The 13050-nt window shown below is 26.9% G+C and overlaps 1 protein-coding gene across 1 annotated transcript; it reads left to right on the forward strand.

Moving 5' to 3' along the window:
• The first annotated feature begins 7320 nt into the window (after positions 1 to 7320).
• On the forward strand, positions 7321 to 13050 carry LOC113556120 (WD repeat-containing protein 36). Its single transcript, XM_026960885.1, is given in 5 exon segments — positions 7321 to 7559; positions 10318 to 11369; positions 11372 to 11801; positions 11869 to 12137; positions 12204 to 13050. Coding segments are annotated over 5 exon segments (2628 nt in total). The 5' UTR covers positions 7321 to 7519; the 3' UTR covers positions 13041 to 13050.

The raw sequence follows: 13050 nt of genomic DNA on the forward strand, positions 1-13050 counted from the left end.
AAAATATTTTTTATTTAAAACAAAAAGATATTTAAATAGAGTATCATTGAACATTTTTGGTCAATCAATTATAATTTTGACCTTCTTTTTCACACTATGTGTTAATATTTTAATAAACATAATATATAATGTTAATATAATTAATTCATATGATTACTTTGATGTAACAAATACTTAAATGCAGTGGCATATATAAAAGGGGTTAGGGGTTCAAACTGCCCCTGAATATGTAGTTGGTACAGGCAATGATTTTGATTGTATATTTAATTGGAATTTAAGAATGGATTTTTTTTTTTTAGTTCCCCTCTAAAATAAATTTCTATATACGACACTGCATAAATGTATAAACATAGATATAAATAACAATATTATAATTTCTCATTTTTCCCAAAAATTTATTTGCTAAATTGTTTAAGTTTATATTATTAAAAACTATTTAAATATCATAGTTGTATAATAATAATTATAATTTTGTTTAAACTAATTAAAAATTTTTATTATATTAATTATCAGTTATCCACAGATTTATTTTATGGAAGTATAAAAAATTAAAAATCCCATTCTTAACATTTTATAAATTGAACTATGAAAAAATTAATTTAACTTAAATTACCATTCAAGTACAAATATTTTGTATCTTATTGCATTTTATATGCCAGAATAAAATAAATATGTGAAACTGTATGAATATAAAATGCAATAATTGTTTTTACAGTAAATCAAAATAGTATTTTAACAATAAAGTACTTATTTCCACAAAATAAATAAACATAAAAATTATGAAATTAAATTAATATAGTAAAAAATATAAATATATAATAAAAGTACAAAAAAAAATTGCTATGACCATAGGCGCAATTTGAGTTTTAAATTTGGGGAGCTATTATAATTTGCATGTATGTACTTTGTGTATGCTCCCTGAGATATATTAAGTGGAAGAGGAAATATGCAAATCATTTTGGGGGGCTACAATTGATTTGGGGGGGGGCTTAGCCTCCTCTCCATCAAATTGCGCTTATGGCTATAACCTGGGTTAGGCATATTATAGTTACGTAACTTGATTACTTTTGTAACTTGTAACTAGTTACATATCTTTGTATAACTTTATATTAAAATTAAAAGTTACATTGTATAATAATATATATATTTAATATTTATCACTGTATAATTATCATTTTATTATGATAAAATTTTAATTAAAAAACCATATTGGTGCTGTAATCACAGATATGTAAACATAATATTAGGTATGTTTATATATCTTTGGCCATAATCGACTGTATTTAATATTTATAACACAAAACGAAATATTTAAAACGGTTAGAATGATAGAAACAAGTTATTATCAATTTTAAATAATTATGTCACAATAAAAAAACTATTTGTAAAATTTAATACAAATCTCTGTTTTTCTACTCCAGTTGAAAGGTTATTTTTATTTGCTGGGTTCATTCATTGTGCAACTAAAAGAAATTTATCTGACCACAATTTTGAAAAAATTAGTTTTTCTTAAAGAAAAATAATCATATTCATTTTAGTAAAAAAATAATTAATACAATTATTTTTTTTTTTAATTTTAAATTAAATTTCATGTTTTTAAATTGTATTACCTATCATTTATAACAGGGGTCGCTAATCAGTCGATCTTTATAGGAATACAGGTCGATCGTTATAAAAATTAATTTTACCATTATCGGTCGATCGCGTAATAAATAATTGGATAATGTGATTTGCTATTTATATCGGTCAAAAATTACAAACAATAATTTGGATTCAAGTATACAAGCAGCTATTACTAACTATATACCAGAATTTTCAAAACTTGCAGAAGAAAACCAATGCCAGTTATCACATTAATAAATTAAATTTTCTTTTTACTTTTTCTCGTGTATTATTATTACATAAATATTATTATTATTTGAAGAAATAACTTTTTTTTCTTTTTGCTCATCAAATAAATCTCTTCCTAGGTCGATCACCAGGGTCTTAAAATTTCAAAAGTAGCTCACATGTTTGAAAAGGTTGGCGACCCCTGATATATAATAACCATTGACTTAGTTAATAATTTAATTACTATAAATATGACTATTTTATATTACTATTACTATACCGTCTATGCTATCCTATCTTATTTCATAAGAAGACTAACTACTAATTGTATGACTGTTACGTTAGACAATTGACAAATGTTTTAGACATATTTTTTTTTTATGATTTATTATATAGGTAGGCTAACTTATGCTTAATACATTAAACTTTTAAAATGTGTTAATTGTATTATAATGAATGAATAAATACAAACATATTTTATTTATCAATGTAACTTTTATCTTTAAAATATGTAACTTAGTTACATAACTGTAACTTATATCCAGTTACACAACATAAAAGTATCTAGTATCTTGAAACTGGTTACATAGTTTTAGAGTAACTTATAACTTGTAACCAATTACAAGTAACTTGCCCAACCCAGTTTATGACACATTTTTTCATAAAAAACTGTTAGCTTAAAAAATATTTTAAATTTATAAATATTATTGTAATATTGTGTGTTATAATTATAATAATTATTATTATAGTATTACTTACTAGATAATTCTTACTATTGTTTTATTTTCATTTTGATCTGCAGTAAAGCAGTTTTTCTTTATTAGAATTTAAAAATAGTGAAATAAAATAAATTTTTTACTAAGAATAAGAAAATATTTGAAATATGACTTAAGTATAATTTAGATTAAGTATTATTTATTAAACTCTTATTCCTATTACTTTTTAATTTGTTTATTTATAATTATATTATATAGTAGCCAATTAAGTAATTTTATTAGTTATTGCAATACAAGTACAAACAATTTAAACATAAATACAACTTACAATTATAATATTCAATTATTTTTTTTTTTTTTTGATGATGTTTGCTATTTGCTCAAGATTATTAAAGACCGTCTAAATGTTAGTAACATAAGAAAAATGTCATGAACCAGATATTAAAAATTACAATTTGATACATCATTATTCTTTTAATGCCAGTTATTTTCAAAATTCTTTATTATATTAAAAAACTAATAAGTCAAATATTTTGAACATAAATTGTATAAATTAAATGTTACCTAAACTATTCATATTTCAGAATAAAATAAATAAATTGTATTTGAAATATTTAAAGCATCTAAGGCATACATTTTATTTTCTTATCATTGTTTTATTTTATTCGTGGATAATTAAGTGAATTTATAACTTTTATTGTTCAAAAAATGTATTTGTTTAAATTATTTAAGTGAAATAAACGTATAATTTAGAAAAATTATAATCTTATGATTATCTCAAATTGTATTTCATACATTTTGTGTAATAATTTGTAAATTCATTGTGATGCTTTCCCAGATATTCTCAAACTTTATCAGTGATACCTATAAGTGAAATTCCTGATAACGCCACAGTTATAAATATATTTTGTGTGAGAATACTTTTATTTTATACAATAGCATGGGTTACAAAGGCTCTAGCACATTTTCTACAATATATGACATCAATTTAAATTCTCTATTTTCATATCTTGTATGGGCGCCCATTGGTAGGAGGCAAGACAGGGCACTTCCCCCCCTGGAAAAAAATATAATGAACTTGTAGCTCAATAAATATTACCATAATATTATCTTATTACCGAGGCAAATTATTTATTGAAATCACTTTTAAGATATGAAATAAGTATAAAAATATACTCATTGTTATCGTATATTAACATAAGTCGTAGTCTGTGGTCCGTATAGGTACCTATACGTAAAATTATTTATCGCAGATAATTTATGGTAAATCCATAGAGATCACAATATAGGTATTACAAATATTTTATTAGACAATATTGACTGCATTTTAGTCGTCCACTTTCTGTGTGACATTATATTTAGTGCTGACTGCTGAGTGTCATTAGTAATTATTCAATATTATTTTTTAAAATTTTCAATTTTTACTATGGATATCCGATCGTTTTTAATTCAAAAAAATTTGATGAAGATAATGCATCTGTTGTGCTTGAGCCACACACCTAACCTTGGATTGATAAAAATTTGATAGACTCCCAGTGTGATAAAATTTCGTTTGTTGATTTATTGGCTCATTACGAATATTATCATGCAATTTTTCAAATACATAATATTTTTATATCACTACCTCCGACAACGTGCACAATAGAAAAATCGTTCAGTACATTAAGATGAGTAAAAACGTGGCTTCGCTCGACTACAGAAGATCGTTTAAATGGATTGTGTATAATGAGCCTTCATCGTGAAAGAGTTAACGAAAACAAGGATCATTCAGGATGTCATTAATATGTTTGGAATAAGACGAAGAAATTTGCAGTTCTTATTTACTGTTACGAAATAATATATTTAATTCTATATACTTATTAAAATTATTATTTATTTATTTATTCGTATGGCAATTATTAATAACCAAATGTTATAAAATAACATTAAATCTTTATTATCTTACATTCGAAATTTATTTTATTTTGACCCCCCCCCCCCTAAAACGTTACCTATGGACGCCCATGATATATTGTAATACTGGGCCCTGAAAGCTTTCAAATTTGTGAGAATGTTTAATATAATAATATTCAATTCCCTACTTTCTGTAAAATATTCAAGAAAATTGTACATAACTATAATAAATCACTTAAAAGTTAAAATATCAATCAAAACCTATGACATACTCTAAATAATATAATATTACCATTTTACATTTACCTTTAAGTTTGATGATAAGTAAATTGACTCTGATATTAAGTGGACGCTACATCCGCATGTGTTGCCTCCGTCTTACAATTAATAAAAAAAACTATTATACGCTGGAATAAATCGAAAAGGTTATACTGGTTACGTCATAAATAAGAAACGACATTTTCATTTCATGAAAAGAAAACCTTAGACTGTGAAATATCGTTTTTATTTTTTTGATATCTACTTACATAAAAAAGTTTTTATTGTTTCAAAACCCATTATTTTTTTTATTTTTATTTTAATAACATTTTTTGTAGTCTCGATATCGAAAAAATAAAAACGATATTTCACAGCCAAAGTTCCTTTTTATGTGGTGAAAATTTCGTTTCTTAGTTATGACTAGGGTTAGGATGTTTATGCACTAAAAAATGTAGGAATATACATGCATTTTTGCACTAAAAAACACCTACATACGCCTGAAAATTTTGAAAAATATGTATTAAAAAATAAAGAAATGTGAACAAAAAAAGTGTAATAAATTCATAAAGACAAATTTAATTATTTATAGAATATAAACAAATTGGGTCGATACTATTTTTATGTATTATACTCGCTATATTAACTAGTGTCTATAACAGTTTTGAATTTGCACACATGTTACACACGCATCATCTTTACAGTAGATTGATTTATTTTTTCTGAAAACATTGTATTTATTATATTATTACTACAATACTACCCAATTAATTAGTTCAATAATAAATATTTATACCTTATGATATTATGATTATTAATTATTAAGTTGATTATACCTTACCATAAATACCTAACGCAAAACAATCTGAACAGGTTCATACTATTATTATCAATAATATTATCTAAAAATTAATTTGAATTAGCTGATATACATCAGCTACAACCATATTTCGAAATCTTTTTTTTTTCAATATTGTTTTATACAAATTTTATTTAGTGTAAACATTTAATTTGTCTATATTATATTCATATGAAAATTTTACCCATACAATATACAAGTAAAATAATAATTTTAGTTTAATGTTTTAAAAATAAATACATATTTGAAAAGTTTATGTTAAATAATTACTTATTTAATCGATACGTAAAAAATATTTTTACATAAGTTTGGTATATAAAATAGAAAAAATATTATATGAGTATTAGGGCGTTCTAAAAAAAAGATGTGTTGAATATGATTGTTTTTATATACAATAAAATAATATTATTAGGACAGGAATTTAAAATTTATACATAAAAAGGCTGTCAATGTTAAAGTTACTAGATATATGTATAAGCATAATGATTCAAAAAGTTATGAATGGTATTTTTTAAATAATTATCATTACGTATTCTTAGTAATTGATAAGTAGGTAGCATTATTACGAATTTTGTTTTTCTGTAAGCAATAGGTATGCATCATAAAGTATACTATAGAGTATAGATGTTTGCTGACTATTACCTATAGATACTATGTATAAGTATAATAATTTATTATAGTAATAAAAAACTAATTAATTTAGTATTATAGATTAGCTTTTTATAGTATTTAACAACGATCTACTGACTGTACTATTGCTGATATGTTACAATTTATGAAAGAATACTTACTAGGTACTGAAAATAATTATATTTTATTTAATGCAATATTGCAATGAGAAAATAAATATTGTTTTAATAACTTGTTTTTAAATTTCATATACATAGATTATACATAATATATTTAAGAGAACTCTACACCCGCATGTGTTGTCTCCATCTTAGACACGTAAAACAATTAACAAAGTAAAAATTGTTTCGCGCGGGATAGAACTACTCAGGTTGTAGTGACTTCAAATTGATAACGAACATAGTTGAGAATATTATCTGTGAAATATCGGTTTTTATTTTTTTTTCATATCACTTATTATATAAAAAAAGTTCTTTTTGTTTCAAAACCCATTATTTTTTAGCCTAAATATCTCTTTTTGTAGTTCCGATATCGAAAAAACAAAAATGATATTTCACAGCCAAGGTCCCTCTTTTTATGTGATGTAAATATCGTTTCTTAGTTACCTATGACTACTACTTTAGCCTTCTCGGTTCTTTCCCGCGCAAAACAGATTTTTCTATGTTTTACATTTGTAATACGGAGTCGACACATGCGAGTGTAGCGTTCTCTTAATACACAATACGTCAATTATATGAATTATTATTTATCCATGTTAAAACCCCTTTTAAAATATGAATAGGCAATAGTGTATGTAGAATTGCGATTTTTTTTTTTTTACTTTGGCTGACAGAAAGACGTGATAAGCGATAAATGAACGGTAGCATTCTTCCAACGTGGATATTATCCAGAATTTTATCGCGTAGAACATTGCAACCGTCGCACGAGAACCTGTTACATTATTTTCGATGCAATCACACATCATACTCTCAACGGCCTAGCCGGACTGTATGATTGAAGATCGTGATCGGAGTAGTTGTCGTATCGGACGAGTGGATTAGTTGGGTAACGAAAGATATGTACTTAACCTAAAAAAAAATTATCGCAAAGAAGTTTTTAACAATGATAACGATGATAATCATTTTAGATGATAAGGATTGTCGGCGCGACCGCCGCTACAGTGTTTGTTGATACTGAATAGTGTACGAGTTTCTGTACACGTGCGTTGGACCGTCACCGGTTTCCGCTTTATATTCAGTCGTTCGCGTCCATCATTTGCAAAGATCACGGGTAGTGTTTAGATCGGCAACAACAAGTCGCAGGCGGAACGCTGTCGAACGCACTGCAGTCCCGAGCGATGTCGTCCAGTAAAATATTCTTGCAGAACCGAGCTCTCGGTGAGTACTGTTGTCCGTTTTTATTTTATATTTGCACATGGCCGGCTGCCCTCGCGACAACAACGTTGTCACGTTTGCAGCGTTATTCGTTCCGTTCAAAAAGTAATCGGTCTTGTTAGAATGTGTTAGACACCGGACAAAGTACAGTATGGAACACTCAATTTGAATGGTTTCCGTGCACTTCTCTTTCTCTGTTTGCCTTCTACACCACGGCTGCCCAAACCCAGGTCCGTCAACTGCGTTTGAATTTTCCCTTCAATGTTCTATTGTATTTTTAATTAGTTACTTCTTTAAATTTTGGTGTGTATTTTATTTTATAATACATTAATACCAACCAGTTAGTATTATGTACGTGTTTATTTATTGCTATCTATTGGTATTATTTTCTTTTTTATAAATTTTTTGATATAATTAAAACTGTTTAATTTAAATACCTATATATTATATATTAACTATCTAAGAATCATAAGTGTAAGCAAGTCTTGTTCATAAAATGGCCCACTAGCTAAATATAATTAGAATTTAAGCTTGCTTTCAAGTAAATTGGGTAGCTTTGTATTACACCATTTGAATCTTGAAATGCTTTTTGCGTGTAACATAATATATTTTTCTTTTGTTTAATTGATGTACATTAATGATCGATGTTACAGCACTCTTATAATTAGACAACATGCATTTGTTTATTATTTTTAACTGGTGTTAGTGGGGTTCATAACACTAGAATTGCGCTATATTTTTGCCAATTAAATACAGTCTACAGTATTCTGTTAATGATTCATGTTTATGATAATCGATGGAGCTGAGTTTGGGAATCACATAAATAAGGAATAAATTTAAAAGTAAATAGATATTTTTTTTAGAATATGATACTTGAATTATGATAAGCACCTAGCGTTTACTATTTAAATCTTTTTAATTTTATATATTATTTCACTAATTTGTAAATAGTTTGAAACATATTTTGGCATTTTATTGTTTATATTATGTATATTATTAAAGAAACTTCTATGGAAATTTCAAAAATTCACAATATGCAAAATTATTTAATTTTAATTTTATTTATATGGCATACTTACACAGTTACACAATTAAATCTTATATATATATATATATAATAGTGTAGTGTGAAAATTCTAAATAGCTATTGTAATAAAACAAATTAAAACTCATTAAATTTGTATAATGTAGTTTAACTCTACAATGAATAACCGTAGATACTTGAAATTTTCACAAAATACTTTTTTTAGCATTTCCAACATGAAAAAATTTTCTAAATATTCTCTTTTTGAGCTATTACAAATTTGGGATTTTTCATCTTTTTTCTTTAAATTTTGATACGTATAGTAACATTTTTTGGCTCAGAAGCTTGAAAAGTGAACATAAAATGTTAGGTATTTGTTAGGTAATATAAATTTGAACACATCCATTAAAATAGTCCACACAACACTTGCCCACTTTTTTTATTTTTTTATTTCTTTAAAAGGAAATTGGGTGTTATATTGTTATTATATTATATTTTAAATGTTAACAATAATATTTATTTGATTAATTTGTCAATTGTTAAGTCACTATAATTAAATTTAACATAATGCATATTTTTTCCTTTAAAACATTTACCCATTATGAATTTAAAAAAATTACCACATCTGAATAGCGGATAACATTTTGGTGACTGAGAGTGTCTGCTATTCAGAGGTTTCACTGTATATTAAAGCATCACAACTTTGAGGTTTTATATTAATAATAGAAAGTAAACTATTTATTAATATTAGGTCAGAAATATTATATTATTATTGTAATATTTTTGGATTGAAAAAGATATTAGAATACTTTATAATAATAGTGACAAAAGTGTTGACATTTCAATCAAGAAATCATGGCAATATTGTGACCATCATTTTTTTACAAAAGCAGGACTTACTATATTTTTACAATTACAAGACTTATACTTTTTGAAGTATAATAAGAAAATTTAATTGTTAATAGTATTTGAAATTTGAATACTATTTTTTATAAAACATTATGCGTGTTATTGTATTGGTAATAATAATAAAATTATAATTTAGAATTCAATAATGATGCTTTCATAGTCTATAGTATTAACTTAATAAATTCAATTATGGACCATATATATTATAATATTTAAGAGGGTAATTGAGACATTTTGTCCAAGTTGTGGGTAACTAGTATTTTAATATTTACTATGATAAGTAGTTAAAAATATAACTGTAAATTATTTGTTCATATTTTATCATTATTTGTGTTGTGCAATATTAGATTTACCTCTAAAAAATTTCAGCCATGTCACTAGTTTTAGGTAATGTCATCATTCCCTGAACATGTTAATTTTTCACTCATATCATAAAATTAATTTTGTTCTAATACAACTTGTATAGGTATTATACTCAGTTTAAAAATGAATTTATATTTTAATTAAATTCTTGAGCAGTATTGAGTATTTTGCCATTTTTTTGTTATTGAATTTATAAGTTACAAATTTAAATATAATAGAGTTAATACTCAGTATACATTTTACTAGCATTGCAACATTTTAAGATATTTTATTTCAAATGAATTAAAATAACAAAATGAAAGTATCTATCTTAACAGTTAGTATTTATGAGTATTAATTGCAATTTAAAAAATTTTAATTTATCATGAGACATACTGCCTACGTGCATCTAATAATTACCAATAAATATTTATTTTATTATAATAGTTCAGTCAATTATATTAAATTGTTTTTAAATTTTTTCAGGGTATGTCAGTAATGAGATTCCACTTGTTACCCGCTACATAAACCTCAGACGAGAAAATCTCATAATCACATGTGTTGGACGTGCTTTTCACACATACAGTTCTGATAGGTTTCAGCTTCTATCTGTAAGCCCACAACATGAAACAGACATCACTTGTTTGGCTGCAGATAGTTACCTAGTATATACTAGTTGTGGAAACCAAATATATGCATGGCGACGTGGTATAGAACTGAAACACACATATACAGGTCACAAAGCAGCAATAAAATTATTGTTTCCATTTGCTGTCAATTTAGTGTCTATTGATGAATCAGGAGCTCTCAAAATTTGGGATGTAAAAACAGAAAGTATTTACAAAGAAATTCAATTAGACTTTACTGCAACAGCTATATGCCATCCACCAACTTATACTAATAAATTATTAATTGGCTCAGCCGAAGGAAAACTACAGCTATGGAACATAAAAACAGGAACCATGATACACGAGTTTAAGGGTTGGAATAGTTGTGTAACCAGCTTAGAGCCAGCTCCAGCAGAAGATATGATGGCAATAGGATTGAGTAATGGAAAAATTATTTTGCACAATTTAAAATTTGATGTAACCAACATAAGTTTTACACAAGATTGGGGCTCTGTTACACGTATAAGTTTTCTTATTAAACGACAATTAATGATAACTGGTAGCCCAAAAGGCACTGTAGTAGTTTGGAATCTTGAAGAAGGAAAAGTTGACAGCTTAATCATTAAAGCTCATCATGGACCAGTTTGTGGTCTTCAGTGTTTACCAGACGAACCGCTTCTTGTAACTTCATCTTCTGACAATTCTTTAAAAATGTGGCGTTTTGACATGTCTGATGGTTCGGCTAGTCTGTTTAAAATACGTGAAGGTCATTTCAAACCTCCAGTTTCTATTCGTTTTCACGGAGTAGATGGTGCTAGTATTTTGAGTTCTGGCAATGATTCATCATTGCGTGTCTTCAATACAATTACTGAAATTGCAAATAAGAGTTTTGGGCGTGCGTCATATAACCGTAAAGCTTCAAAAAAAAAGGAAATAAATGGGCCGATCCTCTTATAATGCCTCCAATATCTACATTCACATCAGAAACTACTAGAGATAAAGAATGGGACAGCATTGTTGCCGTACATAGAGGTATACCAACTGTAACTACTTGGTCATTTGACAAGAGTAAAATGGGAGAGCATAAATTATGCCATGAAAGATTTAAGAAAAATGTCAGTGGGCAGAAAGGAATCAGTGCTACATGTGCATGTCTTACACATTGTGGTAATTTTGCAGTTATTGGTTATAGTTCTGGTCACATTGATAAGTACAACATTCAGTCCGGCTTACACAGAGGAACCTATGGACAACCAATAGCCCATAAATATGTACGCGGAGTCTACGTAGATACACTTAATCAAATAATGGTATCTGGTGGTTCAGATACATTTTTACAATTCTGGAATTTCAAAAAATTAAGTATGTTAAAAATTATATTAAAAATTATTGGTTAAATATTATTTTATTAAAAAAATTATTTTTGCAGATTTATTGTCTAAAATGGAGTTGGAAGATACCGTTTCATTGTTTAGCTGGCACACAGAAAGTTCATTTCTAGCGGTTGCCTTAGATAATTATGACATTTGTCTTGTTGATATTGATACTCGAACGATTGTAAGGAAGTTTACTGGTCATCGAGGTCCATTAACTGATATGGCATTTAGTCCAGATTCCAGATGGTTAGTTACATCAGCAATGGATTCAACTATTCGCACTTGGGACATTCCATCATCATCAATGATAGATATACTTAAAGTAAGCTACTTGACAAAATTATCATTGGATAATAAATATTATTTAATTGTTATTATAATATTTTAGGTTGATACACCTTGTGTTTCATTGACATTTTCTCCAACTGGAAGTTATCTGGCTACAGCGCATGCTGACCGTTTGGGAATATATTTATGGTTTAATAAAACATTATACAATCATGTTAGTTTACGACCCATCACTGAAGAAGATCAGATCACAGAACCTCTTCCATTGACTGGAATTAATCAAGAATCTTTGGAATGCCCTATTGATGAAGATACAGATGAATATATCTCTAAAGTGCAAATTGAAAACACCATTACTATGAGTGGCCTAAATGATGCTAGATGGCAGAGTATATTAAATTTAGATGCTGTTAAAAAAAGAAACAAACCATTACAACCACCGAAAGCTCCAGCTGCTGCTCCATTTTTCCTACCTACTATACAATCACTGGACTTTCAATTTGATTTAAAAGGAGTTGATAAAAACGATTCTAATACCAAAGTTATTCCGGAAACATTAATGCAAACAGTTTTTGCTCAACAACTTTTAAAAGCCTCTTCATTAAATGATTATCAAGTTTTATTTGACCAGTTAAAATTAATGGGACCGTCAGCTTTGAACTATGAAGTACGGAGCTTGTCTCCTGAAGCTGGTGGGACATATGAACTAATGGTTAAATTTTTAGAGCTTCTTAAACAGACATCTACAAATAATAAAGATTTTGAATTGTCACAATCATATTTGGGCGTATTTTTAAAATATAATGGACGTGCATTGGCTCAACGACCAGAAGCAATCAATAGTATTGAGCAGTTATCAAAACATAATGCATGGGAGCAATTGCAAGATAATTTTTTGTTATGTCTTAGTATTGTAGAATATATGAAAAATAATTAATAAGCATTTA

This window comes from Rhopalosiphum maidis, chromosome 3 (assembly GCF_003676215.2).
Source record: "Rhopalosiphum maidis isolate BTI-1 chromosome 3, ASM367621v3, whole genome shotgun sequence".
In the NCBI taxonomy this organism is placed as follows: Eukaryota; Metazoa; Arthropoda; class Insecta; order Hemiptera; family Aphididae; genus Rhopalosiphum; species Rhopalosiphum maidis.